The sequence below is a fragment of the Thunnus albacares genome, chromosome 1 (genome assembly GCF_914725855.1).
Source record: "Thunnus albacares chromosome 1, fThuAlb1.1, whole genome shotgun sequence".
In the NCBI taxonomy this organism is placed as follows: domain Eukaryota; kingdom Metazoa; phylum Chordata; class Actinopteri; order Scombriformes; family Scombridae; genus Thunnus; species Thunnus albacares.
The window spans coordinates 18,416,769-18,433,204 of NC_058106.1; the positions used below are offsets into that span (position 1 = coordinate 18,416,769).

The 16,436-nt window shown below is 40.4% G+C and overlaps 1 protein-coding gene across 2 annotated transcripts in view; it reads left to right on the forward strand.

Annotated features, from left to right (window-relative positions):
* Positions 1 to 1,593: 1,593 nt before the first annotated feature.
* hipk3b (homeodomain interacting protein kinase 3b) overlaps positions 1,594 to 16,436 on the forward strand; it is a 38,962-nt gene continuing 24,119 nt past the window's right edge. The window contains exons 1-2 of one of the 2 annotated variants that reach the window (XM_044347435.1): positions 1,594 to 1,960; positions 11,323 to 12,667. In XM_044347435.1, coding sequence (XP_044203370.1) covers positions 1,888 to 1,960; positions 11,323 to 12,667 — 1,418 coding nt within the window. In that variant the 5' untranslated portion in view covers positions 1,594 to 1,887. Of the gene's footprint in view, positions 1,961 to 2,256; positions 2,362 to 11,322; positions 12,668 to 16,436 lie in introns of those variants that run through there. The other variant, XM_044347443.1, reaches the window with a different exon arrangement.

Consider the following 16,436-nt stretch of genomic DNA (forward strand, 5'->3'; position numbering starts at 1 on the left):
AGAATAATCAGTAGTCAGTTCTATTAGTAATAAAACAAAAGCTTTATTAGTACTGTATAAAGCTGGTCGCCTAGATGGTTGCCTTTCTGGCCAGTAGGGGGAGACAAATGATAATGATCTGGCCCACAACCCCAAACAGACCAGAGCAGAAGACAACAGAGTTGTTATCTGATCGCAAGTGAACAAGAGTGCACACATTTTCTCACCTACAAAGCTATTAGGACACTTATCTTGTTTTTTTTTTTATAAGATCCTACACGATCTAGTAGTCTGGTGACATCATGTGATCCTGCCACATCTTCCTGTACTAATTGAACAGCAGATGTTTTTTACTCTCTACACTATTCTGAGCGTCTAGATGCAACATTTGTAGATGAAAAAAAGGAGAAGCTATTGTTTTTAGGTAAATTTGGAAAAATTAGGCCCTGATATGATAGTTAGGTGATGTGATATTGTTAGTGTAACTTTGTAGGATACTGTTGATGTCTTCTCATTCACTGTGTAAACGACGGAATAGACTGTCCAGAATTGAAGGTATAAGCCATCCACAGCTGACTGGGATGAGACTGGGAGGGACAACATATCCCACCTCTCCTTGAGTCCTCCATGAAAAGCTGAAGGAAGTATCTAGGGGGGCATACATGTGGGCTACTCAATTAACCACCACAGCTGTGTGTGCTCATGATGCACCAGGCACAAAGACAAGAGGTTCTCACACCTGCTTTCCAGCTGACAGGCCTGATGGTTTGTGGTCTGTAATTGGTACAGGGACTCATGATGACTGGGAAAGACAAATGGCTTTTGGTGGATTAAATTACAGCTGGTGTTTGCAGACACCGGGGGCTTATGTGCAGCTTTCTTTGTCAGCTGGGTGCCTCCTGACTGTCTGGGCAGTAGATGTCAGGTTGAGCTCCCCCACTAACTTCCTAAAGAGGACTTTACTGTTGACAAAAGAGGAAAGAAAGAGAATTATTATTGGTTACACATATAATGGCTTCATTGGGTTCTACGATTGCAATTTAAAACATTAAATAATTTTAAGGGGCTGATCAACTGAATCACCCTCCTGATGTTTTGGACATCGTTTAAGATTTTATTAATTAATTTTTTGTACAACTTTATGCAATCAGGTATTAAAACTTTACACTAGAAGCTATTTTTTCCCCTCATCACTCATTGTTGTTGACAATAAAGTTTCTCAGCTCCATTTTCTAGTGCAGAGCTTTCAGGTTTGGTTCATTAAGTACACTATCTACAGGATGTGATTGTGTTTATTTTCTCTGCCATCTAAATATACATATAAATACAAAACATCTTAAGATATTTTATTGACAAGTAAAAGTCAAATAGCCCACTGTAGCCCTTGCTGATTGTTACTGTTTAAATCCTCATTTATTTTATAATTTCACATCTCATAAAGTCCTCACCAGTTTTTTGTTGTTATGAATGTTAGATTTATCTCATGAAGATAATATCTCCAATTTCTAGTCTTTTGCATTGTGCTGTATTTTATTCCATACAGATGAATTGAGATGATTTTTAGATCTGTGATCGATTACTCTGGTCTGGCCAATGCCGTCAGCTAACAAACATTTGCTTGCATTTGCTGCTAGAGAAAAGGGACATGTTAGAGGCTGACAGGGCCACGGAGCTGTACGTGTAAGGTTGGGTAGCGGATACCCTTTCAGAGATGGGCTACTTTGCCCTAAGAGGAAGGATACGGATTTGAACAGTGTAGCTACAACCTGGACTCGGCGCTGTGTTTGTGGACGCTCATATGCAGGACTTAATTAATGTTTAAAATGTGGGAGATGGTGGCGTTACCGAGAGCGAGCTCTCCCTTCCTGTCGTCTAGGACAAGATGGCAGCAGTGCAGGCGAACTGTGCATGGTGTGGATTTATAAGTCCATAACATGTTCAGAGAAGCCCTGGATTATACTTATACTGACTCTATGTGAAGGTAAGTGGTGGAGGGGTTCGGCTGTCAAATTGTGATATTTGTTTAACTCAACCTTTTAAACCATAGTTAAGTTGTGACGTAATACAAAGTCATAACTTAGCCACAAACTTAGCTAGCGAGAGTCTGTATTATGTTTCAGCCGTTTCACAGCCATGTCAGCTCTTTGGGCAGCTAATTAATCTACTAGTGGTGAATTGTTTCTATGATCTTGTCATGACGGTGACGTTGGTGGTAATGATTAACGTGAGTGCACTAGACACTGGTGTTTGTTATTTCTGTTGTCACAGCGACCCGTTGATTTGTTTTTGACACGCTGCTTCGAGTTAACGTGCTTGAATAATCAAACATTAACACCAACACACTGCAGTTATATGGAATATATGGAGCGAGTGACTTAACTTGTGAGTGCCGTATTAACGTACTTCATATAACAGATAGTATATTAGCTGGCTTCGTAACTCACTCAGTTAACCGAGAATAGCGCGCAGCCATATTCATAGCTAGCAAAAAACACGCTAGACCTTTTGAACTTACAGCAAAACACATTCTGGATCTTATCAAGTCTGAAATTGAACATTATGTTGGGTAATGTCACCTGTTATTTATCTGTAACCTAGTGAAGTCTAAACGCTATTGTAAAAAAGCCAATAAAAGGGACCTTGGCAGCTCTTTAACACGTGTTTATCGTGGGTGTATCTCCAAACTACGTAGTTAATACCCAGCAAGTCTCTTTCAGGGTGAAAAATTAAACAGCGGCCTACGGCTAAATGCTGGCTAATGATATGGGTGCCCGTTGATTTTCGTCAGTTTTTGGCCACTGTGGCTGGTAATAATGTTTTCTGTTCATATGGGCTGTGCACCACAACTTATATCTAGAGCAAGTCAGCAAAAATGTGTCTTCATAATAAAAATACAGAATAAGATTTTAAATGTGAAAGAGTACCCCTTTCCTTACTTGCTGTCTCATACTAGCCAGCTTAGCAGATATGAATACACAGTGAAAGTCGAGATGTATATATCTTAGGTTAAGAATCCAAGACTGGCTCTAATGTCAAGTTAATTATACTCAACTTTCCTGTAAACATATAGTTGGGCATATATCGCCTTGAAGGTGGTGGTTTCATGTTTAAGAATAGGTACAGGGTTAATAGTTGAGTTACTTTATGAGTGTTTAGACACCACCATCACCCACAAGCAAAACAGAAGTCGCCCATATAAATGTAGGCAACTTCTGCTAGTTATTTATATGGCAGGGAACCATCACTTGAAGGTCCTAGTCCCACATAAACTTGTGTTTTAAAAAATGGTGGAACTAAAATGAGAAATTCAAGACTCACACTGTGGTATTTAGACCAAAGAGGTATGTAGTTTCCCTTCCTTCATGTGTGAACAGTATGGTAGTTGTATTTCTTCACTTGTTGCCTTGGCTCAAAGGAATAACATAATGTGGGTGTTTGTATATTTTCTTATGTTAAGTCAAAAAATTCCCGTGGCACAGCAGACACTGAATGGAGGATTTGAGTGGTTTGGCCTATACAGCAGACGTGGCTGCTTGGTTTGGTCCAAAAATATAATGCAGTAACTGTTTTTTTTTTTTTTTTTTTTTTGAATGGTTCAACTTCTTGTTACTGTACCAAAGATTGCAGCTGTTTTACTTGTATTTCTTCAGCAATTGGGCACTTTAGTATTATACAAATAATAGCAAAGAGGCTATCAGCTATCATCAATGTTAGCTCAGATTTGGTCCAGTTTATTCATTACCATAAGTATGGAGTTGGTATTCTAGTTTCACAGCATGGTGAACGGTTCATGGTAGTAAAGCTGTCAACAGTTTCTATCTGTGAATACTGTTAAGTTTTTTTCAGACAACACTATGAGTACAGTGCAGCATTATGCTGCTATGTTTGTGTGATTCCCCCTCACATAGACTCTCCTGTCTGCTGTACATGTGTCACATTCCTCAGCTTATCAATAGCAAGGCCACAAAAGCAGGGCTGTGGATGATAGTGAGAGCAATAATGGCTGAAGAAAGTCAGCACAATGGGCCAGTAAATAAATGTGTAAACAGTGTTTTCCCTACAATTATTGGTGTTAGTGGGTGCTGTTGTTTGTTTACTGGAGGTGCAGAGTGGGGTGGCAATAGGAGTTGGGAATGTGATGTCACGCCACAATGAGCTGGCATACTTGGGGAAACTACTTATATTGCATTGTGGCCAACAAAAAGACTGGTTTCCCAGTGATGTCTTCTTGAGGTGTGCGTAGAGACACGAGGCAGAAAACAGATCTGAACAGATGAGAGCTTATGGGGAGAGCCTCTGACAAGAAGATGTTATTATGTGGTAAACTGCACGAATGGCAAAAGTGATGGGTGGAAAATGTCCATTATCCCAGGAAGTAAACATCTGTTCTAGCACACAGTGCATAATTACCCATGTGTATCCAGTGATTTGGTCAGTCCTAGATTTTAATAACACAGTGGATGTTTTTGTCCAGAAACTGATGAGGAAGAAGTATCTGGTTTTAAGTAAAAACAACCCACTATGTTACTGTGTTTTCATGCTGTGTCTGAGGCTCTATGAGCAGTGGTTTGCTGATCGATATAAGTACTTGTCAGAGCGTGTAGTATTTCAGTGTGTGACTGGTGACAGCTGCTAATTCATGTTTGATAGAGGCGACAGGCTGTAGGCTTTTGAAAGTAAATGCTGTACTTTTTTTTTCTTTGTGGGGAAAAAAAATAACACAGATGTAGGTAGTCAAGTGATTCATAGGTGTGTATGTGTGTTGAATCCCATATTGTATATTGTCAAATTTGCCTATGAGTAAAACTTTTTTATGTGGGCTACATTTCAGACATCTGAAATTCTGTGTTTTTCCACTAGAAGTCTGGCTTACATTTTATGTCTGGCATATTTTGTTGACAAAAAGCAGGAATTTCATAGATGTTACCGGCACTGTGGGTGATGAAGCCTCCATCTTTTAAATCTGTGCTGACTATTTGTTGTCGATTTGTAAATGTCATCTTACATTTACAGCTTGTACACAAGTTGATGAGTCAGTGCTCTAGATTGCATAAAGAGTGCACCATGATGGAGTGAATGCAACATGTGCATACACATTTAGTTGACATTCATTTACAAGACATCTCCTAACATCAGTACAGGCAAATGCATGGCTGCAAACAGTCCTTTCCAAGAGTTAGAGATACAGGACATATTTTAGTTAAAGCAATCTTCAGCATTTAGAAAATGCAATAATGTGAAGATGACTTGCCATTTTAGAAGCACAAATGCTCATATTGTGTGCTAAATATAATCGTATTGTGAAGTAGACTAGCTGGCACTTTTGTTGTGCTCGTAAACTGCATTCAGTAATGTTTCAACCGGCATAACAGCCAACAGTACAGTATGTTGACTGTGTACAAGAGCTAATCCGACAAGAAGACCTCTAAATGATAGTCATAAGTTCACAATCGAAATACCCTGTGGTCACATGCTCTAGAAAATAGAGGGCCTTTTATCTAATGAGCATAGAAGATCATATTCACGAGACACAGGCAGAGCACCACAGTGTTTAGTGAGGTTGTGGAACCGTGAGTTAACACAGCAATTCCTGCTAGAAGCTAAACTCCTCCAACTGCAGGAGGTGAAGTAGGGCTAAAGTGAGTGCTTTCATGTCCACCATTATATTCTGCATTTGGCATCCTCATCTGAACTTGGCTGTAGCCAAGAGGACCTCATTGCTCTATTTAATGAATAACCAGACATGTTCTGGGTCATGTTAGGTGAATACAATTAGGATCACGAGTAGCCAACACAAATTTGTTCTTTCAACTGTGAAAAAGAACAGTATGATACTATGTTTGAGGCATATTGCAACCTTTAGACACACTAAAAAGCATATAAAAAACATAGAAATACTGTTTGTTTGTTTATTTGCTTTTATTGGCTAGCAAAATGGATGACCTAATATCACGATATTGCACATAATCTATTGTACACGTTGATCAAGATAAATGCTGCTAGTCAACTTAAGGAGAGAACCAAAATGGTTTTGAAATGCAACGCAATTATACTAGCCTATATTGTCAACTTTTTGGAAATTTATTTAAAATTTACATTACTTTTAAATGTAAATACAGCATTTGACTGTAGATTGTATTACCCAACACCCCCCCAAGACACACACACACACACACACACACACACACACACACACACACACACACACACACACACACACACACACACACACGTTGGCAATCCATTAGACCTTAAACGTGGTGTAACTGTCATCAGCTGTTCATTCTCTCACCTATTACTGTTATTTCTGTGTCTTCAGCACTTTTGTTTTCTCAATCAGTACCATTTGTTCATTGTGGACAGGTGTCCAGTGTTTATTTTCTTCTCAATTTAATTTTGAGTAGGCCAGGGTCAAAAGAGCAACTGTGAGCAATTACTTAACAGCTCAAGGTTGCTGAAAAGGTTCTAAAGCTTTGAAGGATGTAATGTGATGCCACAGGAGGAGAGTCACAGCAGACCAAAGAGGTATCTGGCTTCAGATGGTAATAATAGCAGCAGCTGCCATTCTTTTGCAACAATAAAGGCTCTCTACTTCACATCTTTGGACATCAGACTTCTCCTGACCATTTAGTGATTGTATTTGTGTGACCAGGGAAATTAACTGATGCCCAAGCTGAGTTTTGTTTTAAATTGAATTTGAGCGTAAGCTGGTCTAAGCTGGTATTAAAATCTAGACATCTCGATTGCTCAGTTGGCAAGAGTGGTCCAAGCGCAGGCTCTCTCTGTCTAGGGACCAGACGGCACGCTCTACATCTCTCAGCCAATTAACATCTCCATTCCACAGACAGTGAGAAGAAAATCTCAGTATTTCATTTCTAAGTCATGAAAAAAAACTTGGCTTTGCTATATTGAGCTTGACTGTGTTAATCACAAAAAAATCTAAGATTATTGAACTGTTCTTCAACTTGCTCCATGTTTTCTTCAACATCAACAATCTGTATTTGCAAATGCATAGGCCTACATAAAAATAGTGCAACACAGTTTATGTGGTCTCCATGTAGAATGGCCATAGTCCTCGTATCCTCTCATTTTTGAGAGGATACGAGAGTATTTGTATGTTAACATCTGCATTGTTAATATGTTAATAAAACACATTAGTTTTCTCTCCAGTAAGACCCTAGTGATTTATTATAATGTAGTCCACTTCTTTGTATAGTCTAGAATTAAAAAATCTATGAGAAACGGTAGGTTTGAGATGGGGATGTCAGTTTCGGTTAATTTTGCTTTTGCTTTTGCTTAAACTGGTAACTAACCGGTTAATTTTAAAGAAAAGAAAAGTAGCTTTCGTTTGTGAGAGCTGTCCAGCAGCCGGTGGGCAGAGCTAGCTTGACTTCTAGCTCATCCTTCTTCTCCTCAAAGTTAATCACAGTAGCTCTCTATGGCATAACATGCTCGGGCTCGAGGTATGAATACAAATAATAATACCAATGTGACCCTGATTATAAGATGATCCCCCCCTCTTTTCTAACAGCTGTTTTTGGAAAAATAATGTTACTTTTTGAATATAACTTACATCATAGTATAATTACATACCCACACACTCTCTTACCAGGCTCTTTGAAGCAGTCAAAAACTATTTTCTCTGGCAGTTAGCATTTATAAGACTGGTTGGTTGTCTTTTTGAGCTCTTTATCATCTGTGACAGTGGTATTTGACAGCTTGACATATTCCATTTCTGCAGTAGAGATGACGGAAGACGCTTTGGGCTTGTTTTCACTCGTCATGAATTATTTCCTCTGTGGCAGAAAAACATGTTACACAAACCTTCAGAAACTCCTGCAGGTTAAACTGGACTAACAAAACACTTTTAGTGCTGAATGACATTAACATACTCACTATAAAGACTTTAGACACACGCTAGCCTAGCAATATTAATGCTACAAACAACCCATAATGCAACACTCCGTGTAGAAGTCAGTTTTACACCAGTACTTTATCCATTCAAAAAGAATATCTGATGTTGTGAACACGTAATTGTCAAGCTGTTAGCGGAGTGCATATGCAAATTAACCTATAGACCAACCTGCGTAACTGGTCAAAAATATTCTTGGTGGTTAACCGATTAACAGTTAACCATTGACATCCCTAGTTTGAAACATATACTGTATAAGAGTTCATTAATCTACAAATGAGGCGAGCACTTGATTGGGATGTAATTGGCTTATACAGTGATGGACAGTATGCGTCCCTACACTGAGCTCCGTCTGCAGAATCTGCACTTGGAGTGTCATACAGTTGGCCTGTGTCTCATGTACCTTTGACCTCCTGGGTGCTGCCTTACTAGGGACCTTTTGTTAAAGTCATACTGAAATTAAATTGCAGAAATCAACAGCATGAATCTCTGCTCTGTAATTCCCTTGTCTTGTGTTCTTTGAGAAAAGAATCAGGAACCAAAATGGAAAAGATTTTATTTTGTTTCCCCCTAGTTTTGCGTCAGTCCGTCTACGTTGATGGAGACAGCCAATCAAATCCTTACATAAGGCAGCTTTCTGTAAGAAGCAGAGCAGACGACCAACAGACAGCATCCTGCTACACAACAACAACAACCCACATTAGCTTCCCTGCAAAAGCATACTTATTATTTAACTTATAAAAGTGAGCACGTGTCTTTCTTCTGAACCTTAGCTTGTTGAACCAGACATTCACCAGGGAAAAGTAAAATGTTTAATCGGTTTGCAGGCTAGATAGCTAATTAGCTGCTCAGCTGCAGTACATTAAAGAGCATGTAAACATACCGACAAATGTAACTTTGGTCCGGTTAGATGGTGGTGTGGTCTGCCCATGACAATTATTCTATAAATATATCATTTAATTGATTAATTACATAACACGTAATTATTGTTATACAACTGGGATGTACTGACAAAAATCTGATTTAAATGGCTATAAATTCATGTTCTTAATACATAATCATCCCTGCTGGTCTTCAGTCATTCTTTGACTGGTATGACTGTGAAAAGGGTATTGAATAGCATTTCATGTGGTATTAAAAATGTCTCTAAAAAGTCAAACATTTTATTTGGTGACCATCATTTATATTAACATTGTATCTGAGGTTTAAACAGCAGTTACTATTGATTCCATTGGTGACACAGAGTCACTGCAAAAAATGAAGTGAAGGAGGAAGTAATGTATTTAGTAAGTTCTTGGCAAAGAGATAATTTTGGAACATACTGAGTTTATAAATCAACATTGCTATGTACCACAGTGGCCTTTTTGATATTCCCACTGAGGAGTGCCAAAGTATAGAAATTTCTATATTCTGTGCATAATGGCTGTCATGAATAATAGAGGCCGTCACAGGCCTCTTTTATATAAATTACTGGCAACACATCATAAATATAGGTGTGTTAGCAAATACCCTAACAGCAATTAAGAGAATCCCAGCAAACAGTGGCCGAGAGGTAGGATACTGTCTATTCAACATAAAACACATAAAGACAGACAAAGACAGACAAGATATTCACTCACACAATTACAGGAAATTTTGAGTCTCCAATTTATCTAACCTGCATGTCTTTGTACTGTGGAAAACCACACTAGCACATGAAGAACATGCAAAATCCTCACAGAAAAGCCCCAGCCAACTGGAACTTTCAAACCCAGGACTTTCCTCCTGTGAGGCCATAGTGCAAATCACTGAGCCACTGTGCTGCCCAACCTGAGAATTAAATCATGTTAACTTACAGTCTAGTGAACACCATTACAAATACTTTTCCACTGTATGGACTATGGGCTATAGAAAGAAAACTTTTGTGATACTGCGGTACTCTTTCAGACTGGGCAGCCAAAACACTTATTTGTAGGCGTGCCAGTGTGGCTCATTTTAATTTTACAATGGCGCATTTCCAATTTTGTTTTCATTCACGACCAAAATGGATGCCCTTTTTAGCCTCACTTGGGGTAATTTGTTAAATTGTCTCTAACAGAGAAGATGGTAAACAGTGCCACCAAACAGAGGGTGTGATTGTACAGAGAGCTGTCAAGGGAATAGGCTGACCTTATGTTGCTGCTCAGAATAGAGTCAAAGGGGTGGCTCACATCGTTAGTGTTATCACAACAGAAGTGTTTCTCCATCATGGATATTTATTTTAGGGGACTCTACAGGGGCACTGACAGCCCAAACCTGACTCCCTTGAGTGTCCTTTTAGAAAGATTTATAGAAACTGCTCTTTTTGAACAAGTTGGGGATATGAGGCTTTAAAAGCGATGGTGGTCCTATTAAGACCGGATTGTTTATACACAGTACTCACAACATTGGTTAAGATTTATCTAATTTGCTTTTTGGGTAGGTAAACAGGATTCTGTAACTGTTGATTAAAGCGTGGAAACCAATGGGGACGAGCTACTTGTATCTCAGTGAACGTGCCCCAGAATGAAAATAGGTCACAGGCTCCAGTATGGCACACAGTGTCTGATGTCACTGTGCCAGTGTGGAACATGGTTGATGATCAGGATCATGAAGCTTGTTATTGTAGTTCATTGCTCTTTCTCTGTTACACGTAATGGAGTTTCAGAGTACTTCGGAAAGATCTCACAGGTGTTTTTATCAACCATCAAACACAGACACACATGAACAAAATGAGGGTGGGAAAGGGAGAAGAATAAAATGCGTCCTAGGTAATTGGACACGTGGGTCTGATGATGCTTTGGGACTTTATTTTTCTCTCTTTGTCTGTCTCTTATCCTCTCTCCCTCTCTGTTGGTTGCCTAGAGACCTGCAGTAGGATGCACTGAAATGGCAGGAAAAGGTCAGGCAAACCTTTGAGAAGTTAGTCATCTACAGTGTGGAGGTGTTGGTGGGATTGCAGTGGATAGGGCAGAATGGAAAGGTTCTCTTAAGCACTCCACCGCTGTGTTTTTTTGTTCTTAACCATTTGACGTTTGCTTTTGGTTGGACAGATGTTACAAGTTGTGATGCCATCAAGTAGAAGTATTAAAATCAACATAATTGGATTATTGGTATTTGTCAGTTGTTTTTGTCCCACAGTAATTTACTTAAACTCACCCTTGACCCTTGACCTTAAGCAAAGAAAGACATGAAGATAAACACAGGGAGATCTGGGCTGTGTTTTGGTTTTTTCAGCTGCTGATGTAACAGCTTGGCAGTTTGTTGTTTTGCGCAATATGGTTGTACAACAGTAAAGTTTAGAGTATCGTGCATAACACTTTCCAGCTCTTTAGCATTGTTTTGAAACCATTCTATGCTGAAATAGTCTAATTTGTGTCTGTTGAGTAACCAAACAAAATGACCAACTTTTGCTTCATTGTCTGTCTCTGCAGGTATGGCCTCACAAGTCTTGGTCTACCCACCACACATTTATCAAACCCAGACAAGTGCCTTTAGCAGTGTGAAGAAACTCAAAGTTGAGCCCAGCAGCTGTGTGTACCATGAGAGGGCACACCCGCGGACTTATCTGAACAGCAGAACCCTTGGCATTGTGCACCCAACGAAACAAGCCCACTCGTTTGTGAACCGAGACTTGGCAGTGGGCGTGAAAGTGCGTGGAGGACAAGAGTACGCGGTGCAGACGGTGGTGGTGCGTGGCGTACAGAGACAACAGCCCGGTAAAAGAGGAGGAGGAGGAGGAGGAGGAGGAGGAGGAGGAGGAGGAGGAGGAGGACCAGGCCCAGCTGCGGCCCAGCAGCGGCAGGACGCAGGGGTTGTCCACTTGCAGGGCAAGGAGCAGCAGCAGACAGACAAAGCAAGTGGGGGCAGCAGTGGAGCAACAGGGGCAGGAGGAGGGGGAAGGGGAGAGGGCTGCAGTGGAGGAGGTGAGGGAGGTGGAGAGGAGGAGGGTGACAGAGAAGAGAACTGTGGAGGTTTGAACTCAGCTGACAGCTCTCAGCGATGTGGGCTGAAACGTAAAAGTGAGGAGCTGGATAATCGAGGGAGCACCATGCAGATTGTGGAGGAACTGTCAATGTTGCCTGCCATGTTGCAAACGACGAATGTGGGGAACGCAGCCGTGACTGCACCTGCGGCCGTGGGGGCTGGAGGAGGCCCCTCCAAACAGGGTGCAGGGCCTGTGGGTGTAGGTGCAGCAGGGGGGACGGGAGGAGGGGATGGGGACTATCAGGTAGTACAGCATGAAGTCCTGTGTTCCATGAAGAATACTTATGAAGTGCTGGATTTCTTGGGACGTGGCACATTTGGCCAGGTTGTAAAGTGCTGGAAGAGAGGCACAGGTGAGGTAGTGGCTGTGAAGATCCTGAAGAACCACCCTTCATATGCACGGCAGGGTCAAATCGAAGTCGGCATCCTTGCTCGTCTGAGTGGGGAGAATGCAGATGAGCACAACCTGGTGCGAGCCTTTGAATGCTTCCAGCACCGCAGCCACACCTGCCTGGTGTTTGAGATGCTTGAGCAGAACCTGTATGATTTCCTGAAGCAGAATAAGTTCAGCCCGCTGCCCCTGAAAGTGATCAGACCTGTGCTACAGCAGGTAGCCACAGCTCTGAAAAAGCTGAAGAGCATGGGTCTGATTCATGCAGACCTCAAACCGGAGAACATTATGCTGGTGGACCCAGTGAGGCAACCCTACAGGGTGAAGGTGATAGACTTTGGCTCAGCCAGCCATGTGTCCAAAGCAGTGTGCTCCACGTACCTCCAGTCTCGGTACTACAGGTGAGAACAAAACATATTTTTGACAGTTTTTAACAAAGCAGATTTCAGTTTGGTGCATTTAAAACTAGTTTCCGTGTCTGTTGGTGTCCAGACTGTCATAGTCAGGTTAAAAATGTACTTCCTTTAGCAAAACAAGGAAATGTCTCCCATACTGCACAACATCCTGCCTACTTTGAGGCCACATACCACTGACTCTGAAAAAAATGTGACCCTGCAGTGTTTACGAGCAGACGACAGACTGAATTTTCATGTCCCTACTAACTGGGAAAGAAAACTGTGTTCTGGTAAAATACTTAAAAACAATAAGAAAGAATAAATGTTTGATTGACTTTGTGAACATTTCTGGTATTGTTTGCATTCAGGGTGAAGCAGCATTGGCCTTGTGAGTTCAAAGGATTTATAGAGATTATATTATGGTAGAAAGAAACGAATAGACAAATATTTGAAGACTGCCAGTAGTACATTGTGTGGGCAGTTAAGATTACATCAAGAAAGTTTGGTAGAGAAATTACTGAAATCCAGACCTAACATGAGTATGCTGTTACAGGCTCTGGGGTGTGACATGGCAGCGGATACACTATCAAATGTTTATGTTAGAAGAACACTAAGTATTTTTGACTGTAATAAGAAAACCAGTGGGAAAATTGCCTTTGGCATAAAGTAATGACTGAGTTATTTGGTTTGATAAGTGAAACAACCCTGAAATGGTATCAGTTGTTGCGTAAGGGCTGTTATACTAGAAAAGAACTAGTTCGTTATCTGACCATGTCGGAGATCAAAAGTGTTTATAACTGCTCTGAGCAACCACATTCAAAGGTGGGGTGAACAGGTGGCTATCATAGAGAGGGGTGAGATGGGATATTGTTTAGACACTATCAGACAGTTTCAGACACTCTCCTGGAAGGCATTTATAGTGTTGCAAGAAATGTGATAGATATATAGTAGTAGTGTAAAGAGAGCTTAGGAGAGAAGTTCAGACCCAACTGGCCAATCACTGCGTGAAATGGGGGCGAGTGTCAGATTGTACAAACACAATTGTGAGGAAGTTGTAAAACTGCTTTCTGCTTCCATACATGGTGACATGATTAAGTTATAGTGCTATGACTAAAAGCTGTCCACCTGGTTTCACCAAATAAAGCCATGATTTCCATGTTTCAATTGACTTTAAACTAGTCAACCTTTGTGTGCTTTTTAGCCACTCAGAGCTAAACATTGTTAATTCTAGCAACTAGGATTTTGATCTCAAAAATATGCTAGGTGAGTAAGTGACATGACTCATGGTTAAACATTAAAACTTGAATTGGCAGCTGTTGTACACTCAGTTCATCAGAAGTAGTGATTCACCCAAGTCTTATCATATCAGCTACATCATTATACCCTCCTTGGACTTTCCTAAGCACAAGTCATGAACTTGCAACGTTCAATATTTGCATAACGTACGTACATACAGTTAGGATCCCGGAATTGTTCTGTCCCTCTGCTAGTGACCTGCATCTGTGAGGACACAGTGGAAATACATGTCATTGTCTATCATGCCACTCCACAGCTGAAGTGTGCCACGTTGAACTAATGGAAAAAGGGCATATTCACCCAAATCTAGCATCTGTCTAAATAACACAGTCTGCACTGGCTGCATTTCAGCCAGCCATATGAGGTGACATATGAGGTTCCTTTTTAACGAATGCACCTGTTTACACTAATGTTTCGTGCTCCACTTTCATTTTCCAGTTCAAGTCTGTATTTTTATTCATTTCCACATGCAAGTAAGTGATTATGTGCATAGCTGTGAGCTCTGTCGAATGTCATGGAAATAGAATGTTAGGATATTGTTTACTATTATTTTTATTACTGTGGTGAGTATACAACACATGCATTTGTTTTGGGTGGTTGTATATGTGTTGCTCAATGTGTCTTAACCCAAACAGTCGGCACAGTAGAAATGGACATAACAGGTTTAAAAACTGACCACAGAATGATTAAATAAACAACGGAAATGCAAAACAAAATACAAGTCAATCTTGTTTGGTTAATGTTCTGGGGCACCCAAGGCAAATGAGTATTGCCTTGATATTCTTTGAAATGTAGCCCAAACAGATGCAATGCATAAATAATAAATACACAGTGCAATAGAACAGCTGTCAGATATCAGATAATCATAAAGATTTCTGGCAAGCAAGACAGACATGTTTGTCTTTTGAAGTTTTAGTGCGTTGTTTTGGAGAAACGACGCTACTGGCGACACTAGGATGTCTGACTCACGCTTGTGGCACTGGTCCATACTAGCAGGCAATGTTTGCCATGAGAGGGAGGTCCCCTTGTTTTCTCTTTACCATGCCAGTGACTCTCCCCTTGCACCAGTAGCAAAGGGATTTTTTTGTTAATTTTTTTTTTTTTTTTATCCTCCTCCACTCTCATACCTCGCTATGCCCCATGACAAGTTTTACACCCTCGAGTCAGTTTAATTTCCATGTAATGTGATGTGATCATTTCCATGTGGTCATCTTGATATAACAAGTCAAGAACATGTCATGGTGTCATCACCAGAGATTTCTTTTTTTTTTTTTTTTTTTTTTTTTAAATATTTCTGGTAAAAGTGGTATCACCCTCTTCCTCTTGATTTCAATACTCCACCCTCAGACTATGTCAGTGAAATTGCAGCTGGTTTGAGTCATGCTCTTGTGGCTCCTACAAGGAGACATCCTGCCATTCTAGTTTTGGCATGTATCCTGTTTGATTTTGCTGTATAACACATTTAATGCTGCTGTGTAACTCAGAAAATGTCAAACAATATTATGAACTCAATTTATACAGCGCTTGAGCAAATGAAAAGGGGTTTTGGCTTGCTTAATAATGCAATCTGAATCACAAGAAGATTTGAAAAGAAATTAGATCCAGACTTGGATAATTTCAGGAATAGTTATTGCTCAGACAGAGCATCTCAAACATGAGAAGATCAGAAAACAGTAATGTACCTATTTTTGATCAATAGAAGGAAAACAGCCAGGACATAATAGATAGGTAACTGCTAAGTTTGTGTGAACCATGAACCTTCAACATGTTCTGTGCTGTCCCTGTCCTATGCAAACACAAGCAGATTACGTTTTTCTGAGCACAGTTGCTTACAGTTGTTTGGCATGATATGTTAGGAATATGTGACCAAGTGGAGATCTACTCAAATGCTGAAGTCAGTTGATTTTGTGAAACACATTGTCTCTGGTTTTTTTGTCTTGAGACTTGGGTTCTGAGGCTGGGAAGAATAGAGCAGGATCCATGACCCACATTTAGGACAGCGCTATCTGTTTTAGTGAAAGGCATTTACATGGCATTTGAATATTTCTCACTGTCTGCACACTGAACCAGTGAAGCGGTTTGCTCCGCAGGGAATTAAAATACTGTCAATGCAAATAGATGATTTGATGTCTGTCTCGATTTGCATTAACTGTAGATTGTTCTCTGATTAAAGAAGACTACACTTGGTTTGACCCATTCCTTGACTGTAGTGATGTGGGAACGGTGGAAAAACACTTGTCAATGACAATTCTCTTTTCATCCCACGCCTTCATCAAGCTTTTCTGTGAATATTGTATTGTTGCGAATGCACTTTGTTTTAGGAAGTTGCTCAAAATAGAACTGTCGTGCTTTGTTGTACTTTTGAGGGGGAGGAAGTGAACGGTGCAGCTGCTTCAACTGTTTGTCAGCTGTCAAACTTTGGTGACTAGCGTACATGCCGTTGTGCTGCTGTATTTTGATACAATATACATCACTACTG